Genomic DNA, 26,954 nt, shown 5'->3' with positions numbered 1-26,954 from the left:
TATGCCATTTGGAAATTTTTCATGTCTGAATAGGGAAATGAGCTCTTGATAATCTAGCTACAAAACAGATTCTCTTAAAGATACACAAAACACAGCACCTCCTGTGGACATATACATCAAGTCTCCACAACTTGTACTATGTGAAGTCAAGTTTTTAATCTGTTCATCCTCCTTTCCCATACTCGTCAGAAGACTATTTTGTCAGTCAAAGATGAATAACCTCTATTTCACAATAGAAGAGTGTACTACCTGTACTGGAGTGACAATCTGAAGCCATACGTTAAATATTTTGTAATGATAAATGCTGATAGCCTTCAACTTGCTTGGAACATTATTTGAGTTGAGGGCTCTCAGCTTTTTGCAGTGTCTCTCTCAACCTAAATGTAATATTTTCATTAAAATTATTAAATATTAAAAATATACAGTGCAGCTAGGGTTTTTTCCCTTTCATTTAAGTCTTCTTTTTACAACTAACCCAGTGAAAATAGGCTGTCAAAGCACAAAGAAATTACTCTCACATTGATGCCACAAACTACCCTGCTGTCCTACATTATTACAAAGACAAAATCTTATATTCCACCATATAAAGAATTAATTCAGTACCCCGCAAAACTACACTTCTCAAAGTCCTTACTCAAGAATCCAACGTATATTTACTTGAGATTTCTAAAAATATTTTTAACTATGGAAGCTGCAGAGGATTAAAAATTTCAGATTTGCTATGCTTTTTGACCCTCACCACTTCCTTCCCACCTTTCTAGAAAGTCCATGTAAAGTTTTGCTGGTAAGTACCTTTTCATCTTTAATAACTCAAATTCCCTTCCTGATAAAAGCAACAAAGAAAGTCAGTATTGCATAGTGTATCTGTACTGCACAAAAGCAAAATCTGTTTATTGATCACAGACTCACACTATAAATATACTTTGTCACAGAAAGAAAATTATAAATAAAAGCAGAAAAAGGATAAGAAATTGGTTCTTCTTACAGTCAAAGAGAACGATTTCAGTTAAACAAAGCTATGGTCATCAAACTAAAAGTTATTGGAAAAAATCTTGCACTTAAATCTCAGTTTAAGCAATTCATACTAAGCAGTCAAAGTACATAGTTGGTATAAACCCACTGGATTCTGAGTCAGAAACCTACTGCAGTGAGGAAAACTTCCTCTTTTCTTTTCATATGCCAAACCATAATTTTAAGAAACAATTATTTTAAAAATATGTCTAGAAGACAGTTTTGTCTTAAGGTCTCCCTTTTAACCACAAGGTTTTTGAGACACAGTCAAATAAATACCAATATTCCTGTATTTTCTTACCCAATATATCCAGCTGCCGTAAATGTGTACAGTTAGCAGCAAGCTCCTCGATGTCTGTGTCACACACAGACCTGTTGGCCGTAAGGAAGAGCTTTTGCAAGTTTGGGAGTTTACGTGCAAGGTTCGTGAAGCAGCCTGTGCTGCTCTGTAACGTAGGGCACCAACCAAGATCAAGTTCTTCCAAAAGCTGGCAGCCTGAAGCCAATTCTGCGATTCCACTTTCAGTTATGTTTTTACATCTCCACAAATCCAGACTGCGAAGCTTTTTGCATTTTGCTCCCATCATGCTTGCTATAAGGTCATAATCTTCAATCTGCAAGGAAAGCAAACACTTTGTTACGTGTACCATCTTTCCAGACATATATGCATGTTTCAAGATTTGCTTCCTAACACCTACAGATTTGTCTTAAGCATGTAATTTCTAAAGAGCTCTGAAAATTGTTCATTGTAGAGTACAATGAGGTCTACTTTTACAAAAGACAAAAATAAAATTAATTTCCTATAAATTCCAGACATAAGTGTTTTTAAATTCACTTAAAACTAAGGATCAAAATGCAGCAAAAGGTTTATTTTCTTTGAAAAGCACTTTTTTCACAGTTGTTTTTCCTGTAAAAGATTATTACAGCTACTTTTATGACCACAGGTACTGCAACCATAAGCACTTACAGACTGAAGAACACACTTATGTTCCAATTTAGGTTGATCAGTTGCTGCATCTCTGTCTTATTAATTACTTTGGGCAAGCCATAGGGACTTTTACAAGGGCATGCACCCAGGACAAGGGGTAATGGTTTTAAACTGAAAGAGGGTAGATTCAGGTAACAAAGAAATCCTTTACTGTGAGAGTGGTGAGGCACTGGAACAGGTTGCCCAGAGAAGTAGTGGATACTCCATCCTTGGAAGTGTCCAAGGCCAGGTTGGATGGGACTTTGAGCAACCAAGTCTAGTGGAAGGTGTCCCTGCCCATGGCAGGGGGGTTGGAAACAGCTGAACTTTAAGATCCCTTCCAACCCAAACTATTCTGTGATTCTTGAACTATGAGGAAGCTCGACTAAGTTGCCCCGATCAGCAATTTGCTACCACCAGGGATAGCAGCAAGCCAGAATCCCTCTACACACAGCTCAGGCATGCACATGCAATACAGGTAAAATGAGTGCCCTGCAGGAATTGCTGCTGTCCCTGTATTCACTTTCCTCAAACCAATGAATGTGCCCAGCAAGTCTACAACTCAAATGGCTTTTGCCAAAAGATATTGCTCTTGTGGTTGTTACTGCAGGGTCAGACACAAGAATTAAGCTGCTGGGAATGATGATCTGAGCTGAATAAAAGTAAGTAATTATTATTAACTTTGGATTATTAGCCTAGGAAAGAAAAAGCAATTATGCATATAAAGAATGTCCAAAAACTGTCAAAAAACGCCTGAAGAACTATGAAAAAGTCTACAAGCTATGCTTTAGGCCCACTAAACTGGTATGTAACCCTTATGTATATGACCAAGCTGCATTTATGTTGGACTTTCCAAGCGAGTAGAGTCTAATATCAGCCTAGCATTTAACACACTGTTGTGAAACAACCCCAGACTGAGTTCCAAAGCGAGTGAGTGCATGCACACATACACCCCAAGCGGCTCCAGTACTCACCATGACACAGCTGCCCAGGCTGAGGTGTTGCAGCTCCGAGCAGAAGTTCAAAATACTGAGCAGGGCTGTTTGCTGCCAGGGGGAACACATCCGAAGGAAATATGGAAAGTGAAACAAAGAGGTCAATTAGACATTAAAGGCTGCCACTGCATTTCCTGAAATACAGCTCAAGATTCTGTTAAGGAGGGAACAAATGCCACTTAATGAGTCCCTGGGTACTTTCCCAATGGTTGGCTTAAAGCAAAGGTAATCATTACAAACCTTTATGCAAATCACTTTGGATGGGGGTTTGCATTGCCCTGAAGATACCCATGTACCACTGACCTATCCACTCATTTCCCATAGGAAAGCTGCAGAAGAAGTGTGGCAAGATCAAATAACAGGCAAGGCCAGCCTGAAAACACAAGAGAGCTGGCGACACACCAGAAGAAGAGTGGAGGCTCTGACATTCGCTGATCAGCTGCAGCCTGATGGAACTGCCAATAGAGCTGCACAGCATCAGTTGGTGACTTTAATGTCAAAGAGTCCCCGTGCTGACAAGGATGCTGACAACCACGGAGCACCTGTCACTATTAGCATGGAGACTGAAACATGTAACATGTATTTTACAGCCCTGTTCCTGCCATTTAATGTGGTCATCCTTTTCAGAAAGCACTGCATGCTGCTCAGCCTGAAACTGGACTGAAACATCAGAGGCATCTTATAAAATGTACAGTACTGGCCTGTCTCCTCCACAGCAAGTGAAACTTCATGGATTTTTATTTCTGTTTCTAAGATACAGAAAAGACCCTCCTGCATTGTCTGTAGTCATATTTTGTTTTCTTGTTGGAAACATGCACAGTGCAAAAAAGGAACAGTCTGGGATTCACATCACAAATAGTTGTGCATCATACTTAAAACATCACTTTGTTAGGACTTTATATGAGCTGAAAACAGGGTTAAGCTTCACAACACAGTAACAATAAAAGTACGTGGATTTCTACAGGATATACAACAGTTTCTAGCAGATAAAAAGCCCAAGCAATACACAGGTGACAAATACTCTACTGCAATTAAGTGTAATTCCAAAAAGAATACTCGTCAACAATATTCGTACGCATGGATAGTATAATTTACAGGTTTTTAAAATATAAATTTACTTATTTGCAGAAAGTTTACAGTTAAATGCTTTATGTAGTTTCCTCAGTTTGTTGCTTTCTAATGAAACTTGGCACAAACTCATCCTTTGTCCTATCACTGAGAAGTAACATGTGATTCCTTGCACAGAAAGACTGGCAGACACAGAACAGGGACACAGAACAGGGACACAGGGTATTCACAGATACCATTTCAGACATCTAATTTAGGTGTCTCCGGGGAGCAATTATAAACACTCAACACTTGACAGGTATGGAATCTCGATTCCAACTTGGCCTTCCAAGATGTGATTTCCCAAAGGCAGCCTAAAAGTAGATGTTAAGAGTAAGCCTTCCTCACATATATCTTGGTAGAAGTCTTACAAAGTCACTATTCACTTGCTTGCTTGCTTAACTTTCATTCATGTTTTTAAAGGAAAAGGTAACTAGGGAATGAAACACAAGAGCATTGAAAAGCCACTATTAAAGACATTATTAAGAACATCTTAAAGCTCGTAAATGTGTAAATATCCAATTCATTTTAAATTACACACTAACTACGCAAATGTTTCATTTGGATCACTAAACATGAATAAATGACTAACTCAAAGAGAATTAGACACAGTCTTTACTATTTAACTCAGCGAAAGCTATGAGCTTTAGAACCTACTCAGGTGCACAAATTAAAACCAAAATCCCCAAATCCCTCTCTCCAAACCCTAAATATTGGAGATAAAAAAAGCAGTCTCTGACTGCACACACAGTTCTAAACAGGGTTTCTGCAGGTATTCAGATGACTCCACAGGAAAGCTGAGTACCTTGCTGCGTTCCACCAAGCTTTTTAGTAATGATTTCCAGACCGGAATTTACACACTGGCCTGAAAGGACAGGAATCAGTGATCTCTTTCTTTAATTGACACAAACAGTACAAAAGTGAACAGTCACTCTCAACAGCTTGTAGGGTGTGAGATCAATTCCATACTTCTTCAGAAAGGGGTAAAATAGATAGGAAGACTAGTATTCATAGTTATCTTGATAGATAACTGAGCTCCTTATGCTAACTTCAACAGGAATGTGATGTATCTCTCAGAGTACCTTTTTCGTCCCTCTCTATTTAAGACAGTCCTTCCTGTACTGACATGCACTGAGTCCACATTTTCAAAGGTCTTTTCACAACCTGTAACACCTAAAGTTTTATTTTAAACCATTATTTAAAAAACCCAAAAAACTTTAAAAAACGCACTAGAAATCTGGGTAATAGAAAGGAGCTTGGTAGAATATCATGTCATACCATCACAAATCATGCCAAGTCAAGCCCAAGAGTAAACAACTACATACCCAACATTAATTATACTGGCTATATTAATTCCTCTTCTGGGGTGCATACATGCCCACACACAGCAAACCAGATTTTTTTCAGATGCAGTGTCTGTTCTTCTGTAACTGAGGTGGGCTTTGCATATGTCATGTAAGAAGAAAAAAACCTTTGTGCATGCCTAGCTGTGCCTCAGTCAACTGAGAATCCAGGTGGCAAAAGACAAGAAAATAGCAGGAGAGAATGGCAGCTCACAGAATCCATATGCACTACATATAGAAGGACTATCATTGTAATAACCTGTCTGTTTCAAGCCATCTGTCTGTACAATTCATCTCTCTGACTTGCAATACAACATGAGCCATAACACTCCTATTCAAGCAAAGGAAAAGAGCAAGGCAATCATCCCATCCTGAAGCTGTAGCACAGGCCAAACTTCAAATGTTAGAGTGCTTCACAAGAGGAGCTGAGGCCACCTAAATTCTGTATCAGCAAGCTTTAACCTGGAGTCTAATTTCACTTTCTCAGCCAGAGACAGTCAAATCAAAGACTATCCATCTAACAACATTCTTGAGGCCTATCAGCCAAGACATGTATAGTTTGGAGATTTTTTGAGTTTTCTCTGAACCAAAAGTAAAGTTTAGCTTCATACCTGCTCCCTTTTATAGAGATTGAGAAAAGAGTAGACGATTAACAATACACCGAAACAAAACAAAAACCCACTCCGTAAACAAACTTAAGATTTACTTTTTCTTTGTGGAGTCATGGCTTCAGTGGTCTACATTTCTTTTGCCATCCAAGCCAAAACAAAACCTACTAAAATACTTAATTTTTGTAAGATGACACAGACAACAGGAAGAGTTCAAAGGGGGCAAATAAAATCGTCTGTCCTATCCTCCATTCCCAGGAAAGATGTTTTTAGATGAGGAACACATACAGTGCAGAAGTTGCTTTCAGAGAGAAGACTGATATTGAATTGATCAGAAGGATATGAATAGTGTTGCTAAACCCAACATTACAGAGCAGATTTCAGAAATATTTTAGGGCATCGTAGTTAGTCCTAAACCTCAGAAAAAGGGAAGACTGACTGCAGGTTCTCTGCAATCCTTATCAACAGGTCAGAAAAATGTGTGTCACAAAGGACAAAGTTGATCATGTCTTGGACAAGAGATGAGATTACTGTTTGAAATCCTAATTTACTCCACACAAGACAGGTGACAGGACTGCTCAAACATCAAAGCCCTCTACTCTGTAACACATGCCAGCCTGGAAGACAGTTACGTGTTGTGTATAGTTCAACTAAATAGCTGATACTGGACTAAACTGTATCTTACCTGTCTTTGTAAAGGTCTTGGCCATCACACGTATGTTTTGACTTAGATGATGCAAAAGCATTGTTGGTTTGAACAGACAACCCATCAGCAGAGAAACCAAATACTGGTGCCAGAGAAATACATTTGGCGAGACGGAAGCTTACTTGGCTTTTTTCAGGATTTTTTACATTCATGATACAGCAAGAAGTGTAAATCATTTCTAATGTTAGTATGAAAGGAAAGCATCCAACAGATAGCCTGAGCTCAGTATCTGTTCAAACAGAAAACCCTTCTGTCTGGCAGATGTGACTCACCTGTGAAAGATGCACTTTGAATATTTGACTATTTACTCATTGCAGTTTCATTGTCGAGTACTCAGAGATTAAAAAAAAATAAAAAGGGTTTGAAAAATACAAATGAGGCACTATAATATAGCTGTCACATAATGGCTGCACTATCATACAAGGCATGAAAACAAGTGTACCACAGTATGACTCTAAAAGATTAAAGGAAAAGCTTAAGAAAAACAACAAAGTTTTACTTTGGGGTTGGGTTAGGGAAGAAATAGGCTGCACCTTTTAATAAACTTTCTTTCTATAGACAAATCTGAAAAGCTACTTTTAAATTTCTTACTTTTTTTCTGGAGACAAACAACAGCCTGTTTTTCCCCTTTCTCAGAAGAACTGTGTATGACATAAGCTGGGAATTCTTCCAGCCCTTCAGTGAAACAAGAGCCTAAATCTTTTACAAGACTCTTATTCTTCTGTAATTTTTTCTTCAAATTTTTCATTGAAGTGAAAGCTTAGATAAAAGAATCTTAGGGTCTCATTAAAGACTGCTTCCTCCCTTCTTTAAGTCTGGTTTCCTTACACACCCCCCAATGTACAGTATCCTATATAGTACCATACATGTCAGAGAATCTCAGCCTTCTGTGTATCTATCCTCATACCACAGCTACAAAATCACCAGTTTACTACACAAATTTTATTGATGGAGAAAGTGTGGCAGTTGTCCTGGTCACACATTAGGAAAACAAAGCTCATGGGTTAAGTCCACAATTAGTGCCATCAGCACGAAGTCACAGAATCACAGAAGAGCCGAGTGTGGAAAGGAACTTCTGGAGACTGTTTATCCCAGATCACCTGGCTCCAGGTCAGCTGGTGTCTCCAACCTGACTGAAGAAAGCTGTCGACAGATGTAGGAGCCAATCCCTTTCATGACTTCTCAGCTGATGTCTGCAGAAGAGGATAACCCTCTAGCCTGCCCTTTATTACCACAATCAAAGCATATTTGAGTGATGCCTTCTGACACTAACGCAGACCATTTTCATTTATAGAGTCAAAATAAATATGGCAGCAAAATCATTTTCCTATACAGTAAAAGCTGGGATTAGAATAGGAACTCTATTCTCCCTCAAGCATCCATCAGCTATCACCCCAGAAGATATAATAACAAAAGGGAGAGCATTGGAATGTATTTGCTAAAAATCAGCTCCCCATCTCCCCCTAATGCTCTTGGATTATTGAACTATTTTTGAGATGAAGAACTGGACAGTGATAAAACTTTTGCCTCCAAAACTTCACGACACAGGTTTAAAAACAGATGCAATATGAACACTACATGAGCATCAGGTAAGAGAAGAATGAGAGTATATGGAAATGAAGGTCGAATGAACTTTATTACTGAGTGCAGGTGTAGTCTTTCAAAAGTCAGAACACTTGCTTCCTCACAAACAGGTGCAGTGTAATTTGCAAGCTGGGATTCAGGATGTACAGGGGCACCTTTTTGTTCTCTACAGCTACTTGGCAGTGCCAGGGATACAGCAGGGACTGAGACACAGCAACATGACAATTACTGAATTAATTAAATGAAAGTAATAGTCTCTGTAGTTAATTCAATTACTGTATTTTGGTTTTGCTTCATTTGGTCAAATTATGTCCTCCCTTATGTCTGTAAATTTGTTTTACACCTTCATTCTTTCCCCTCACTCTTCACATTACAAGCTCAAATGACAGAATTCCATCCTATGAGCCCAACATGAAATCAGAAAGCACCATCGAGGCGCTTTATTGCACAATTATTTGTCACCAGCTCAACCTATGTCCAAAAATCCACATTCCAGCTAGAGGCTTTCACCTTTTTTCCCCCACTATTTGCTCGCAATTCTTAATCCTAAAGATTTATACCCAAGCCAAAGGAATTTTGTCCAAACTGAAAATCCTCAGACAACAGCTCTCAAAAGTATAACATGACCCATAACAGGTTATTTCTGAAAACTCTGTAGAACAATTTTATGGTAGCATTAACTCTGTTACTGCTCATGGCATAAGAAAATAAGAGCTATTACATTTACTGCTAAGATTCTTATGCTTCTTTTTGGTATCCAAGATTTCCAGTGTCTTTTCTCACAGTTGCCCAAGTTCCAAATTTGCTTTTGGTCAAAGGTATCAGAGATAAAATTTATAAATACAACATCTGCTTAAAAATATGTGAAAAAAAACCTAAGTCCTTTGCCCACTGCAATTAGCTTTAAATTTAGTTTGTTTTGTATTTTAAATATAATTGCAATACAAACTGTAAAAACTTTTTCTTTATATATTTCATGTTGCATGATATTCTGATTCTTTATAATATGTAATCTTATGTTACAATTTACATCCAGCAATAAGGAGACTGACAAGTTCTCCTACTGTAATTGTGGTTTCCATTTCTTTAAAATACAATTTTGGCTGAATTATTTATATGGATTGAATACTTCATGATAAGCATTAAATCATGATAATATTCATGCTTAAAGCAAAAAGATGTGCATTGCCAGTTACTGTATATACAATAATACTTCCATTGTTCATTGTATTCTTCAAATGTATCAATGCCAATAAACGCTTAAATTATGCTGTGAATACACACTCAGTGAATAAACACTACGTATCAGTAGATACCAAAACCACCAGCACAAAACCTCCACAAGTATAATAGTGGTCTTGAGTGCACAGAAATTACATTTATAAAATGTTGAGATTAGTTTCTCAGAGCAAGGTACAAATTATTTCAAACATACACATTATCAAACAATCTTTAAGAATTAAACCTTTTAAAAATGAACTTATAGTACTGGAAAAGTGAGCTGCATTTTGTGGGGAGGACTATGGCAATGCAGGCCATTTTTTTTTTATTTACTGAAAGTTACTGAAGGTCACTGGGCTTTCCCTCTTCTAACAGAGAGGTTGGAATAATTCAAAGGCATTAGAATTTTCAACTCAGAGGTTTGAAAAAAATTTTACACACACAAACGCGCTCTCAATAAGTCAAGGAAATAACATTATACATGGCCTTAAGAATCAGCAGGGTTAGGACCAAAGAACATAACCTTCTCCAGATCACACAGCCATCTTCCAAAGTGGCAGTGCAATAAGTAGCAGAACACCTGCATTGCCCATTACATTAAAAACAGACACTTAAAAATTGAAGCTTTGATTACAGAGACAATGGCAACACTTTTAAAAACAAAACCTATTCAAAGGAAACAGTTAAAATAACAAGAAATTGCAATAACAATTGCTCAGATGACAAACGTTATCAATTTTATTACGTTTCCACTGTCCTCCAAATCTATGTACCTAACACAAAAATCATTACAGTAGTCAATTTTCTGAGAGCATTTTCTTAGAATTTATCTGTTAGTGTCATAGTAATCATATAAATGGAAAAAGTACAACAAATACTTTAAATTTAGATGTTGAAAGAATTTTTTTCCTCTTCTTTTTTAGCATTGAAAGCCAAGGAAAAAAAAAGGAAAGACTACCACATGACTTAGACTGAGCAAGGAAATCCTGTACCTGGGCAGGTACTTGGGAGTGTATATGGAAGAAATACTATTTCTTTTATTAAAATGTTCATTCTGTACTTTTTATAAAGCGTAATGCAAAACCAGGAACAGTTTTATCACATACTGACAAAAAGGATGGAGAATGTTATTTAAACACATGTCCAAATTCACAGCCAAAAGAAAAAGTTGTACTATTTACCCAGGTGTGCTCTAACACACGAAAATTTGGTGGTTATTATTTGGTTTAAGAAAAAAAGCAAGCCGCTGAATTATTTAGGAAAACAGGCTAAATGAAATGAACAGATTTTTCTTTTGGTTTCTTCTTCTTAGATTTTGAGATAGAACTTTAACAGAGGACTGTATCAGCTCTGTTCTTCTCACCTTCTCACTTACTTTCTCTCAATAAATATATACTTGTTATCAGTTAAGAGTTTTCCTTTGTGGATTCACAGCTTTAGATTCTTTTCACTGATCAGATCCAGTTGGCAAAAATACAATTGAGCCAAGCTCTTGACTAATTATTAGCACTGTTCCTTTGTTTGCTCTTTAAAAGCTCCAGCAATGAAGATAGTAGTAGAAATTTCACAAAAATCAGGAACACAACTATATTACAGCGCTTTGACAAGTTTTATAGAAGTCTTACTCACTTCACAGCATGCTTGATCAGTCTATCCTGTTTTGTATAGAGCCACCACTTACTACCAAGCATCTCTGTACCAGCTGAAGAGTACAGAAGGAATGGCAGCCTATTCTGTGTAGAAATCCAAAGACTTGCATTAAGAGAAGCTAATGCTGAGAAAGGTGATGTTATTTCTACAAACCTGTGGTTTTTGTAACTCTAATGCTTTGAATGTATTTGAATGTAATTCAAATCCTATTCCACATCTTCATTCTCTCCATTTTACTTTTCTATCTGAGATGCACAACGTATATTGTTAAGTGGCTTCACATTAGCAAGTAACACAAAAGCATGCTCTCTAATTTACCTATTTAAATTTCTAGAAATTTCTCTTCCACGGTTTGTTAGGAACAGTGCCTTTTGTTTACACTTATGCATAAAATGGAAGCACAATCTTAAGAAAACTTGATTATGAATGAATGTTCTTGGCAGCTACAAGCAGATGCATGTCCATATACATGAAAGGCAGAAATGAATCTTCACAATTTAAGGGCTTCAAAGTCAGGAAATCTTTACCACCTACATTCAATCTAATTTCAAGCTCTGTTCAGCAAAGCGATAGAGGAGAAATGAGTTACCAGTCACTTCAGAGTATATCTCAGCCACTGCGCTATTACAAGCATGAAGTCTCAAACTTTAGAAGTTACCTGAGTAGAATCAAGAAGATTCTGATCAATCAACAGTAGAAAATAATAAAATTATACAATCATTACCTTTGATACAATGATCTTCCCTGGATCATTCCTGGTCTTGTAAATTAGACCCAACGGTCAAAACGAAATAAAGGAGATTTATCCAAGATTTACAGAAAGATTAATGATGTAGAAACAGAACAGATACACCCAAGGCACTAATTCAGCTCTATACAAAATGCACTTAAAAGCATGGCTCACCAATTTGTTTTTTAGTTTGAAGAAAATAACAACTGCTTCAGAGCAACTACCACAAAGTAAGAAGTTACAGAGCGGCACTGGCTTCATGGTGACTGTGGCATAGCCACAGCAAATGCCAACCATTCAAGACAGACTAGCCTTTAATCTAACTACCTTGTGTTACCAAATCACCATCAGATACCTTGCTAGACCTAACTGAATTCTTCATTATTGAAAAAAATACACAACTTTATCTTACCGGGATTGAAAATATTTATTGCGAAGGTTAAAAATACTTGTTCCTACCTCCACTTTCGTTCTGTAGAGAATGAGACGCTTTAGGCTGCCCACTTTGGCTATATGGTTGAAAGCCTGAGGTGGTATTTTATCACATGATGAGAGATTTAATTCCTGAAGATTTGGACACATTTCAGTGATGACCTCCAAGCACGCTTCATTGAGGAAATGGCCACAAGACAATTCAAGACGTACTAGTTCAGAGCCACAAACTTTCAAGAACCTGTAAAATAACACATTTTAAGTGAAAAATAAACATACTTTCAGGTGAGAGTCTGAATACTGTCAAAATCTGAAACATGTAAATCAGGAAATAATTCCTTTCAACAAAGAAAAGCCATTAGTCTTAACAATTCTGTTTTGTTTAGAAAGTTGGAACATGCTTTGTTCTTAGCATTTACTCTGGACCAAAGTACAACACTGAGAATGTCTGAAATGCTTCTAGACAGTCCAAGGCCAATTTTGACAACGGTCTCCAAGTTTCCCCCAATAATTTCATATTTATCTGAGACAAATCTTCAAGTGTAAAAATGTGGTTAAGCCAAGCAGTTTCAAGACTTTCAGGAAAAAACCCCTCATTCCTTTCATTAACGAGTAAGTCAAAATAAATATTTGGTAGCTGTTCTAGAACACAGAAATTCCTGAGGACTATTTCACTTTACTTTCATTGGAATTATAAAAAAATCAGGATATCAGATGACTAAAGATCCAAAATTTAGAAACTTTGATGTTTTACATGAATTACACTTCCTGTCAGAGATCTTGTGTCAGAAACTCAAGCTCTATTATGTCTAATCCCAGCTTTAACTAAAAATACACAAGCTTATGTCACAAGCTTAAGTCCCTTTTTATTGCAAAGATAACCTTCAAGCTGTAAATCAACTACTGGGCTTGTAAGTTTGATATTTAATAGGATAAAACCCCCTACACATTTGCCATGCCTTTGTTGTATTTTTATGGTTTCTCCAGTAGAAAAAAATCTTAACTTCTTAAAATACAGGCTGCAACGAGTTTTGCGTGTGACTTCATAGAATAATGGATCTACTTGTGAAAGAGCATGAATTAGTTTCTCACAGTAAATATTCTGACCTGCTCTATTACCAGTTCTATCCTACAAAAACCTTCATGCAGACAAAGCAGATTCAGGTCCTGATACTTCCGCCACAAAGTTACTTCTTGGGTTTAACTGATACAGCAGAAACAAGGCTTCTGTTTGGACAAAAACTCTATTGCTACAACTAAAGAGTTTATTAGCCTTCCCAAGCATCTGCTCCTGCTGAAACTGCTGGTCTTAGAAGCAGACACATTCAGGGAGGCATTACTCAACGACACTAACAGTAGCGTAGGACTTGAAATCCATCTTTCAAGATCCAAGTTTTCAAACCTTCTCCTTGTTTTTTCATTACTCGCTCAGGTCATACTTCTCATTCACCATCATCCTTCTTTATTCCTTTCATGTTGCATATTACATGGCCTTAGTTTGACTATGCAGATCCTATGCAACACAGAGGGAAAGATTCCAGGGTGGCAACTCCAGCCCTGGATGTTTGTTTCCAAGAGTCACCTGAAACCTTGACCAACCTGATCTAGCACTGGGGACACTGGTACCTCAAGTGGGGGCCTGGACTAGACAACCCTCAGAGGTCCCTAACATCCAACATTTCTATGAGCCTATGTGAAGAGAAACAAGGAGAGGATCTGAGACATGAAAGGGGAGACATAAGCCCCAGAGCCACAGGAGTTCTGCCATGTATCCAAATTTACTCCTCTGCTATTTTTGCCTAACTTTGAAGCCCCTCTGCAGAATCTATTTTAGCCTGTAAAATCAGTTTAATCAAACACCAAGCACTTATTTGCTGTTTCCATACTGGATACAGTGAATTGACCTATACTGATAAGCCTTCCTATGGGAATATCAGAGCTGAAGTGACATGACAATTCACAACAATTAACATTGGGTATTTAAACATTAAGCTGCTATTTTCTGACTAGCAATAGAGTTCAACACTGTCATGGAGAAATGCAGGATGGAAATCAGAGTAGAGATATACGGATACATTGCTGATTACCAATTAGCCAATTCCTCTATTTAATGAGTGCTTTAACAATACATTCACACAGCTTCTTTCATCAACAAATTATCACGTTTGTTTGAATGGCAATATTTTCCATAAAACTTTGTCAGTTGCCACTTATTATACATCTAGCTTTTAATCTGGTAATGAATAAATATTTTATGAATTACACCATTACAATAATGGATGTTAGTTTAACTGCCACATAATTTAACAGGGCTTGGCTGCTATAAATATTAGTACAGATCAATGCTTTTCTCTTTCTAGGACTATTAAAAGTTAATATTACCAAGTCAGGGAAATGCTCAGTTAACCTCCTAGACTTGGAGAAGAACTCCAGGCTCACCAGCTTGAGGAGTTATTATCCTCATAACGTTTTATTTAAACTCATTACACTTGAAACACACAGGCAGATAGAAAACACAGCGACAGCAACAAGCATTGCCCTTCATGGCTTTGCTGCCCTTTTGGAGAAGGTTATTTAGGAGACATTAAAGAGAAATACAAGTGGGATAAGGGACATACAGCAGGGCACAAGAATGAGCAGAGAGGCATGTAGAAAAGAGATGAACAGTAACAGAGGAGGAACCTGAGGAAGTCACCAGACAGCATAGGACAGAGAACACTAGGCAGAACTGCAGAGTTCTCTAAACAATGGAGACATCCTCATTTTTGTTTGCACTTAACAGACTGCTCAGAACTGAGGCTTTTGCTTATGTCTTTCTACATGGATCTCCATGTAGAGCCATATGGCAAGGTAGAATACAAGTTCTCATGCTTTCAAAACAAATGTGGCATGGTCTTCATACTTCTTAGACTTAACAGACTCTGGATGACTGGCTCCGACTTAGCTAATTTGAAAACAAACAACATCCAAAAAAGTACCTTCTACCCAAATCAAAATTTCTTCACATACCTCTCCTTTAATCACTGAAGACTGACCAGTGCCTGATTTCAGCCTCTCCTCTGTTCTGCAGTCGTCGACCCCTTTAAGTTTTGCTTTCATTATCAATACTTTATCCACACAATTTCTCAAGCGATTTCTCTTCATGCCTTCGTATTTGTTCTAAAATATAACTAAACAATCTAAAATAATGTGAACATGTACATTTCTTTTACTGGATTAGGTCTTTCCCTCAAAGTTTATCCTCATTCTAGACTGCAGTGTTTCAAGTTTTTTGGTTGTTCAGTTTGGGGGGGTTTGGGGGTTTTTTCCAAGATATTTTTGGGTTTGGGTTTTGGTTTGGTTTTTTGGTTTTGCAGTTTTTTTGGGGGGGAGGGAGTGGTTCTTTTTGTTCAGAGTTTTTTGTGCTGTTTCTAATTAAAAAAAAAAAGCAATTTCACTTTCCATCACCACCTTCCTGGTCTCAACAACTGCTTCTCATTTTCAACTCCTTCAGCTTTTGGGAAGAGAGTTAGTCCTAGTGAAGTTCTTCTGAAACATCAAATATACCTATTAGCAGTTAGGACGATATTTGCTCATGGTGATGCTAAACCTATCAGGATCGCTTAGTCAGCTAAAAACTTCTAATCTTGTAGTTCATGTCTGTATCATAAATATATCTCATGATCCAAAATTAAAATCTAAGGTATGTTCATGTCAGAACATAAGACTTCTCAAACAAAATTCTCAAAATACCTTTAGACATATGCTTACAAGGGTACTGAAGACACCAAGTTTGCTCCAATGGTTTCTGATGGAACTGCACTGGATCCAAAACCTATAGTTGAGTGTTAGCTTAATGATCCCCACATACTCTATATCCCCTAGTTCAAAATTACTGAAAACTCTACAGCAAGCAGGGATCACAGTCCAGTTCTCTTTCATCTACTCATCCTTCTTAAACACAATTATCACAACAGTTGTCAATCATGCTGATTTTACCAAATCTATTTTCAATTAAAATTTTCAGTACTAATTTTATACTCATTGACATACATTTGAATCTGTTATCTGAGGGGGAGGGTGGAAAGGGGAAGCAACTTCCATTTGTGAACAACATAGGGTTGGATAGATCGGGTTTTTTTCTTTAGCACTTTCCTTTATAGTGTTACCTTATACTAGCATCCACATCAGGGATGTTACCTCCATTACTTAGATATAACATTGCCCCATTTGCCTGGCCTTCCTTGGTATCGGCCTGCTAGAACCAGTATTTCCTGAAAAGATCCATTTTGGTTTGCTTCAAGCCAATTGCATGCTCCCTCCAGCCACTCAGGTCTCCTATTTCCAGAGCCTGCCACCAGACAAGAAAAATGTCAAGAACCCACTTGGATTTTATTCTTTCTCATTTCACTTCTAAGATCCTGAGGTCTTCTCCTTCTTACGGTAGTTCTATCTATATGATTACTTGCACAAACTCAGCAGAGGACTTCCTGTCTTGCAGTTACAGTCTTGCATTTAATACAATGGTTTGTAGAATTACATTTTAATATGCTTCTTAAAAACATGTTCAGATATTTTTATATTCACAGTGATGCTTTTCCTTTCAAGGCTGCTGTGTTACACGACAGCAGCAGCATTTAGTACAGATAATTGTAACAAAAGTGTTAAGATTGGTATGAGCGGAGAACAGCTGGGTACATAGAGGTGCAGAAGCATGAGAAAGAACAAATGGCATTACAAGGGCTGGTGCGGTGGTGTGTGTTGGTGGAAGTCAGATTAGCAGGTCATGAAGATCCTTGAATGCATGTATGAGCAGTTTCTCAGGACACACAAATTAGGAGATGAAGGACAGAAGTAGCATAGGATGGTGAGACCACATGCTACACAAATTGATTTGGACACATGCCTCAGTTGTCTCGGTGCATGCAAGTATGCATGCCTGAGAGTGAGACTTAGTAAGATGATTAAAATTAAGTCACCTTCCCTTTCTCTAAGCTATTCTAATTGTTACAATGATATTTTCCATTCTAGCACATATTACACATTCTTTTTGGTAACCAAATTCTAAAACATTGCATGCCAGTAGGAAGAATATTGAGTACCTGATCTTGTGTTTTTCTCAACACAGATTAAACTATTTCAAGAAAAAAATGCAAACCAAACATTATTACTTAATGTCAGTTACAGCAACCCTAGTTTTACCAAAAACCTGTGGAAACTAAAGCAAGAGATGAGACATGATTTTAAATTGAGAATCCCTGTAAAGCCACATTACTCCTATTTTCTGTGACTATTTGCTGCATATTTCAGTAATTTCTCTGACCTTCCTGCTTGTCTGATTTGTAGCAAAGTCTCGCCAAGCTAAACATTGTCAAACTACACTTCTACTAAAAGCAACTAAAGCCTTCAAACATGAACAACAAAATTGTTAAAGAAATATTCCTGGATGTGCTTGACATGCAAACACTGCACCACTAACCTGAAAATAAAACACTATTAATTCATTTTCACAGCATAAAATGTCAGATGTAAATAAAAATCTTAATACCTCAGATATTTAAAGCAGAAGAATTTAAGCAAGTTAATGGCATTATCAGTGATCCAAAGAAATCTGCATACAGAACTCTTGTTTTTAAACTGCCACTGTCCTTCAGCTATTTAAACCTCAGAGTATTTATTCAACATCTCGATATTTAGTACACCTCCAGTTTGACTTGTCTCACTCTTCTTACATAGGTCTTACCCTCCCACACTGATATTCCCACCTGGCACGAAGAGATCCACCACACCTTTAAAGCCAAGAGAAGTGCAGAGCTGCTTATGTAATGATTGCTGTGAAATCTTTCCTTAATCCCAGTCATTTTGCATTCCAGACTCTTGAGACTGCTCAGATACTCATTTCATTTGTCTTTCACTTTTTGGTACACTTTCATTTCAATCTAATATAAAGTTTAGTTAATTTATATTATATGCCAAAGTGAAAAATTTATGATAGTAATTTTTAGCCCTAAGGAGTAGATGTTATCAATAAGTTAAAATACCTTCAGCTTTGCCTCAGGATGTTCATATGCCTGAAGCATTCTGTCTTCTCATGATAATACAGTATTTGCTTCAGTCACATTTTTTAAAATTACTCTTTAAAAAACCTTCCACTTCAGTACATTTTATAAGAAAATATATATTTTCAATAATTTCATGCATATATGAACATTTTAAAGCAACACACAAATTTATACAAGCTACTATTTTTAAGACTGTCATAAGAAATTACAGATAAAAAAGTTTTTGAAAGATATTTTCCAAAATAAGATTTGAGCAAAAGTAGCATTTAAACGTGTCCTGACTTGCAGAAATCATAACAAACTGTAAAGTTTTGAATTCAACAGTGCCAACTGTAACACCAAATGCTGACAAAAACACAGAAATATAGATGTCCCGGTTTTGGACAAAAGGAAAAATTGTGGGAATTCATGGTTATGTGTCCTGGATGCTGTAATATCCCCAAGGTGGTTGTATCTTAATGACAGCCAGGGCAACAGAACCATCATTTATTGACAGATTTATCTGCCAAGGAACAGTATCTCTTACCAGGAAGCTACTTTTTTGACAAAAGTTACCTCAACACTTTTGAAAAGCAAGTCTTATTCTGGTAAGACTCCTCTATTACTAGATACTTTCATAGCAAGTGAGTAGCAAATTTTCCTCTCCTGAAGGCCAGAAAATTTGACAAATATGCTGATGAAGAATGTCAAAAGAAAAACTTGTGTTGGGAAATTTTACTAGAAAAGACACTTTTACAGAACAAAGAGTTGTAAAATTATTTCTGCAATAGAAAAAAGAAAATATATAAAAACAGACCTAGTTACAGTAGAGAAGTTTTGTTTCAGAAGGGAAAATTATAAGCAGAATTTAGACATGAAAATTATGTAGCTTATAACTTTTCTTCAGAAATTTACGATTGAACTGCATCTCCCATTCCCAGACTGCATGCACCTCTTCCAAGAAATACTTTTTCCTAAAACTGCAGATAACTTCAGAATTGCATCAATGTCCAAAAACATTTCCCCCCTTGTTACAAATAAATATAATCCCTTATAACAAATATAAACTGAACATGTTTATTCACAGATTATTAATAGTCAAATAATGAATATGTATTATTTTAGAAATGCTGAATACACTTAAGTGCCACTATTAGTTAAGCATTGAAGCAAAAAAAAAAGTAATTAGCAATAAAGCTATTTTCAACTAACTGGAAGTCAGAAATACCAGAACTATATAGTTTATAATTCTCTAAATTTGGCAATAATTATTTTCGAGACTACAAAAATTTTTAGCAGTACTCTGTTAAAAAAATCAAATTCATGAAAATGAAAAAAGGCTGCCACGAAGATGCACATACGTTTTCAGAAGACAGACTTAATAGCCAAGCATCAGAAAGCAAGCACTTCATGATTTCAGAGTTGAATTCTCAATTAAAGCTTGCATATTTATCCTCTGCATAATGTATCTAATATGAAATCCAAATTTAGAAGAAATGTTTGTACCCCATTCCACAACTAGCTGATGCTTATTTGCGTTTTCTACCAAAAAGCACAAAAGAGCATAGGTTTCTTGGATTATACTGGAAGGTCAGGAAAAACAGAAGCAACATTCTCATCTTGACAAAGTATTTCTTAAAAATATTTTACTTCCTCAGGTAAGGCACTCAGACACAAAAGGAAAGAAAATATGCATACTCGATTTAATCTTTTTATTCAGACAAGTTAAGACAACTTTTTCAGATATATTAAACACATCTGTTTCTTATCAGTCCATTTCTGCTTTCACCTGACATTGCTGATTACCCCTTAGTTGAAGGGGCCATTTTTGCTTAAATGAAATGCATTGATAGAAGCTGTTTAACTAATGCTAATGAGCAAAGAAGCAAGAAATGATATCTTAAAGAAAGCAGAGAACACGGCTGTTATACAGAGAAGAATCCCTGCAAATTTGCTATTTTAATGACCTACAGCAGTCATATTTTCAACTCAATAGAATATGCACATGCAACCCCCCTGTTTTCCAAGAGGACTAATGTTTTAAATCATTTTTATGAAAATATTTGCATTTACATTGGACTCTAGTGATTACTTGGCTCATACCATGCAAGCACGCAATCAGTTTACTACTACAGCTGTTCTAATACAGTCCTACTGATGACTCATCTGTACAAAGAACAATCACAAACGTTTTCCTCTTGAGATGGATTTTTGACAGCTCAGTTTTAGTAGAGTGTTTTAGAAGCCCAGAAGAAAGCAAAACACTGCACCCCCTGGAAGAAGCCTTTCAGTCACAACCAGCTTGGAACACACAGACTCTACAAACTGAAACAGACTGCTGCTGCTGCGTTCAGTATCTATTACTGTTTTAACTGATGTCTTTTTCTACATCATAATAATCCCCCCCTTTATAGTAAATAATTTGTCTTCTAATAAGGTTTCAAATACTCAGTGAAACTACTGTACAGCAGCTCTGCAAACAGAGTTTGTCAAAACACTTCTGTACATTTAACACTGACCTGCTAAATCCAGAAACAGAGATGGCTCCCCTGTTTCCAGTCCAAGATAAATTCAGCCATTGGATGAGAGTGCAGCGAGACTGTAGGTATTCCAGAGATGTGTCATTAATCCTTGCCCAGTAAGGTTGTAAACTGAGATGAATGTACTGTAGAGGATCACAGCAATGTTGATAGAGTAGCTTACAAGTTTGTGCTAGTCTACACAGGTCTGGTACTGTAAGGTGACTCAAAATCAACTGGATGAGCTATATTAAAAACAGAAAAAAAAGTCACAGGTGGTCATATAGCACTTGAGGTGTTAAGGGAAAACTGTAAAGGAATAAGAAAAGACGTTCTAACTTCAAAGAAAAGTAAAACCTTTTAGTTAAAAGTAACTTTTCAAAAAAAATCATTGATTAACTATAAATAGGACTGCACTGCCTTTTCAATTTGACAACATACTAAACAAGAAAGGAAAAAGCAAATCAGCATATGAAAGTGACAGGAAGCTTTCAAATTAAAAATTTTTTTACCCATGCTAATTTAAACAGTGATATATATGTAAACACTATGTTTACATATTTCCTTTCACAATATCTGCCCTGCCCTTGATCAGAACACAGAACTGGCATCCTCTTTCTTCTCTGAATTTGGTTTTTCAGATGGGAGCATATTTGCAAAGTACATGGAAAAACCATACCATGTCCCAGTTTCCCCACACCTTGAACTGATTTCAGATTTATTCCTCTTCTCCCTGATTTAAAAAAATCAGTGTTTTGTCTTCTATTTTATATCCTCTCCTCTGAATTATGCAACCAGGTAAAAAATTTAACATATTCATATCTTCTTTTACAACATAATCTCTTCCTTGCTGTAATACTCTGAGAGCATTTTTGTTCTACGCTAGAGTCAAATCTGAAAGGCAAAACCCCCTTTTTATCTGTATCATTTGAATCATCTGAGTTTCAGAATAATCACCAGCCCTTCTGACTAGCATCACTATAAATGTTTTTGTAATGACTTATCTCACACTCAGAAACTAAGAAATATCCCTCCTCTCTTATCATGCTCTGTTTTCCTTTCTAAAGAAAAATCAACACACAGAGAGACATAAATACTCACTTTAGGAAATAACACCCCCCTCCCCCCCAAAAAAAAAATCTCCTTTAACTTAGGAACTGAGAGAAAATGGACTTGAAAAATGAAATCTAAAAATTAATGTCTACTTTATCAGGGCTGTCTCTAACAGATATAAGTACCTGCACTCAAGTTATATAAGTAAGATTGACTGTTTTCAAGCAGAGTGGGAAACAATAACTTGTTGAAATGAATCAGTGTAAATTAAAAAAAAACAAAACCACCCGCAAATCAACTTAAACTGAAGAAAATCCTTTAGTCCTTTCAAAATACCAACATGTTTCATTTTAATGTTTTAGAAGGATTCATAAAACAAATCCGCCAAAAATCAGAATAAAATGCTTGACATAAAACAAAAATGGAGCTTTTCGTGAGATCCAAACAGATTGTACTTCCAGTGTACTAGTTTATGATGCAGCTACCTTCCACCTCCCCTCCTCCCCGCTTCATTTTTGGAAGAGAAGAAATAAGAAAACAATTCAACTTCCTGCAAAATGGAAAATGTTACTTCCTACTCAGCTCCAGATTTAGCATTTGGATTTCAAACATGATCTACGACTCTTAAAAAATTTAACTTCAACTCCAATGCCAAAATAAAGTGTTTGATATACTTCAGTTTCTCTCACGCTTGATTTCCAGCCTCCCCTCTTCCCTTCTCCTTGCTCTTCCTCTCCCCTAAAAACAGCCCAGGTTTTTTGTTTCTGCAGGTGTCTGGAACTAAGACTCAAATTGATGCGGAGGACCTGCAGAGCCATTTCAATGTAACAGTAATATATATATGCACTGCAGTTAATATATGATAATCAACAAAGTTTGCACCCAACTGACATTTAGGTTGTTGACATTTTGGAATCTGAGAAAGACCAAAATAACTAGGAGCTAACATAGATATAATCCCAAGTTAGTATCTTGTTTTTTCCTTGGCTCAGTCCCACACTTAAGCTTTAAAGTTGCTTAACACAGTTTTGTTCATCATTCTGAACAGCAGATACTTAAACATATACCTATTTTTCTAAGATCATCAATTAACTTAAAATAATTTTCAATATTCTGAAAGACAGCTTCAAACTATTTTGCAACCTTTCAGCCATTCCACACTCTGTAAGCCACCTAAATATCTATTTTATTACTGCCTTTCCCTCAGACTTTTCTCCTGTGTTACATACTAAGATTTCTAGAGCTGAAAGCTCAGCAAAGGCTGCACAGTTAGCTGAATTTATGTCTACAATTAATGTGACATAATAATGTCTGATAAAGGCAAAGTAACACAAATTTTTTTCAATGAGAAAAAAGTCATTTTGTAAGTTCTGAGCAGTAGAGATAATGGTGAATGAAACTATAAATGCCTCAACAATGTCCCTTTACACTAACTGACGACATCAATGAGTATTTCATAACATACAGGATTGTTGCAATCTTTCCACATGTGAGATGAGAACTCTCACCACACAAAAAGGTCTCGATCAGAAAAAAAAAATAAATCTGTCTTTATTTTTTACTGAAATTATGCTACTTCGTAACATCTAGAATGAAAACATACAATGAAATATCACTGCTATGACACTACATTATAAAGAGCTCTTTTTCTGGCTCTTGATTAAAGAAGGGTAACAAGTTCCAAATGTGCAGGCTAATAACCATTAATCACCATTAGCCTGGAGTCTGGTGTCTGTCAGAAATCTGATTTTTATGTATGTGTATCCTAGCATAACATACAATTTGATACCATGAGTATGTGACATGATAGGCTGTACTGTGCTAGGCTGTGTTTATGGCAATTCCAAGAATGCTACAGAACTGACTATCTGCTTTGAAAACTAATTTCATAATGCAGTTTCTTACAAACAGTTTTTACTCTGCCTTTATGAAAAAATATGACAATCATTATCATTTCACAATTTCTTATAAAATTGATCAATAAAAACAAAGTTTATTGGAAAAACAACAAAAGGAAGTATAAAAAGGAACACAAAACATAATTTATACAACACTGATTGCCTTTTCAGGCTATGATGGACCTAAAGTACAAAAGTACTTTCTCTCCCATTTCCAGGGCAAACATGGCAAACGCCAGCTTTAAACATCTGGTGAGATCAATGGCCACTACAGTGAGAACCTCCAAGAACTGGAGGTTTCCAAATCATAATTATCCACAACAATTCAACAAACAGCAGTAAACAAAATCATTGTGTGCTAAGCACAGAAAGGATCCTGATTCATACTCAACCCATGTGTGTTTTATCATCGCCATAGTCCCTGACTGCAGCATCTCACATATATGCATATTTTTTGAATGATCAGTTAAAAATATAACATGAGAAAAAAAAATGACATCTTACCCGTTGCAAAGCTGCTTAAAAGCTAAGAGAGGATCTCCACTCTTCAGTACACAGAGTAAAATTTTACTGATGGTATAGTTCCTAATAACACTTACTGAACCAAAAGCTTCTCTAGCATTTTAAAGCTTTTTTGCTGAATAACAGCAAGCAACAACCATTTGTACCTAATAAAATACTTTCTGTGGCTAGAGCACAATAGTGCAGAACTTGACTTGGTCAGAAAAGAATGCCTGAATGATGGTCAAATCTACAATATCTGCACTTTCTACGAATTTCCTTTTTCAGTTCTCCAACGTGAAGATGAAATGATTTTACAATACAAAAATACACAGATTTATGCACACCACTCATTCAGAAGCACGCAAATGAATGACTTGCAATTTTTTCATTCTGCAGCCAGAGCTGCTACAACAGCTTGGACACCAATCAGAATTGATACTAAAACATGCTCAGATAAAGGACAAAGGATATGTGCACAAAGAGGAAAAGGCAGGAAGGAGAAGATGGTGTTCTAGAGCTTTTGACCTTTCTCAACATAGTTTAAGAAAACACAGAACCCTGGTTCCACAATCGTATGGCTTGCACCAGCAAATGCATGCACATTCAATACCGCACGTGAACACCTGAAAAGTGGATCTTGCAACTGTTTCACAAAACACAACCATTTAAGTCTCTTTTTTCTTTATTCTTCTCACATAACATGCTTTGGTGGAGTCGATTTTACATCACCAGGCCACAGGCTCTGATCCTTTCAGCAGTGGAAGGCTGTAAAAGTTTTAAGACCCTTCTTGATCCAAAGAACAGAAAAGGATTTTACTGGCAGATTGCACAATCAAACAACTGCAACTCCAGGAAGACTAAAGTTGGAGGGATCTTCTCCATGTGCCACTAGTCAGTCTAATCTGCTACAGCAACTGACAGTATATTGGCTATCAGCTGAAAGGAATCTTGTGACATATGGTCATCAGCTGTTAGGACAACTTATAAGAACCTCATGAATTTCCCTTTGCAAAGAAAGGCATAAAATCTTGGAAGTCTACAACAGTTTGTTCTGGAAAGATGCAAGAAGTTTATTGTTGAGGGAAAAAAGTGTATTGCACTTAAAAATGCTCTTGCTTATTGCTCTGATTTGTCTATCTAAGTACCATTTAAGGGATGCAGATCTTACTTTTGGGACCCATTTCGCAGAACAGAGGTGCCAAATCCTCATTTAACAGTGAAATTCACTTCTCCAGCAGACACAAACAGCTTATAAATCTTATAGGCAGCTGTTGGAAAAATTAGCTTCAAGGAATGACTAAGATGTCATTTGTATCTTTTTATATCAACATTTATATAAAAATATATTTTGGACTTCAGCATGCAGGATTTCTCCTGACTCTCCTCTGGAGAACAAAAGTTGGGGTTTTGGTACTTGGCACATCTTGGTGAGTCCCAAACTGCACAAGATGTACGCTGTGGCAGGTATTCTTCACCTTTCCCAAAGGCTTTGAATTTGTTCAGGCCTTCAGGTCTCAAGCATTTCTGCAAAGCCAACTAAGACTAAGGCCATACTCCTTCCACTTTACATGCTGCACAAGTTAGCCAAAGAACTGAGAAGAAAGACAAGGACATGAAGTGTCTCCTATAAAATTCTTTCTCAATTTTAAGGTAGTTCTCGAGAGGAGATGATAGATAATACAAGTACTTCACAGCTTTTTAGGGCTGGTTAACACCATCCATGATCAGGGAAGAAAAATTCTCTCACCTAGGTCATCCAAGAGTTCACACTTTTTTCTACAGAAGTCAGTGTCTGTGAGTCAAGCATTTTTCTCAGCTTTTTGGCAGGAACAGTTCATAATGTTTCTCTAGAATTCTTACAATGATTTTTGAGCTCACAGTGCATCAAGCCATTCCTAATGCCATTTTGAGGAACACCACAGTCTATGAAAGGATAGTCTATGGAAGTTTCAGAAAGACAACAAAGGCAAAACAAAGACTGGAGGAACTGCTGCCTACTTAGCACAACCCACTCAGCCTGTGTGTTTTGTGAATTACAGAGAGTAGTATGAAAAAGCCTCAAAACAACTCAAGTAAAGAATAGGCATATGTATGAAGACTTAGGACAGCTACACATTGACAATCAATATGCCCTTACAAAGAGATACAATTTTTCAAATACTGTATAAATGAAAACTGGAAGGAGTCAGCAGTTGCCTTACTTCATTCTTACACAGTTCGAACAGTTCCCAGAAAACTCTGACACTTGTCAGTCTTGAAGACAGCATGCAGAGCATTGTTCCCATATCCAAGATGATAAAAAAACTGTCACACTACAAAGTACAACATTTTTGGTTTTCTGATGCCCAAACCTTCCAGCTGGACTAAAAAGAGGTAGACTGGGATTACTGCTGTCACAAAACCAGTCCAGAAACAGTCTCTTCTAGTTAGAAACAGTCTCTTCTAGTTTTCTGACAAATATTCCACCCATATTTTCAGTTTCTTTAAATCAAGGCAGAGGAAAAAAAAATGTTCTTGATATTGATAGACCATATAAACTTATTCATGAACCAAACATGCTAAAAAATGGATAAAAAAAGGAAGCTGGTAGACAAACAGGAAAGCAG

At 36.7% G+C, this 26,954-nt stretch overlaps 1 protein-coding gene across 3 annotated transcripts in view; it reads right to left on the bottom strand.

The window, feature by feature from the left end:
- Positions 1-26,954, bottom strand: part of FBXL4 (F-box and leucine rich repeat protein 4) — a 62,057-nt gene that overhangs the window by 15,789 nt on the left and 19,314 nt on the right. For all 3 annotated transcript variants that reach the window (XM_064649909.1, XM_064649911.1, XM_064649910.1), the window contains exons 5-8: positions 20,894-21,138; positions 12,382-12,595; positions 2,953-3,024; positions 1,313-1,625 (exon numbers count right to left, since the gene is read on the bottom strand). In XM_064649909.1, coding sequence (XP_064505979.1) covers positions 1,313-1,625; positions 2,953-3,024; positions 12,382-12,595; positions 20,894-21,138 — 844 coding nt within the window. The remainder of the gene's footprint in view (positions 1-1,312; positions 1,626-2,952; positions 3,025-12,381; positions 12,596-20,893; positions 21,139-26,954) is intronic.

Source organism: Pseudopipra pipra, chromosome 3 (genome assembly GCF_036250125.1).
Source record: "Pseudopipra pipra isolate bDixPip1 chromosome 3, bDixPip1.hap1, whole genome shotgun sequence".
In the NCBI taxonomy this organism is placed as follows: domain Eukaryota; kingdom Metazoa; phylum Chordata; class Aves; order Passeriformes; family Pipridae; genus Pseudopipra; species Pseudopipra pipra.
This window is presented reverse-complemented; position numbering and strand designations above follow the sequence as displayed.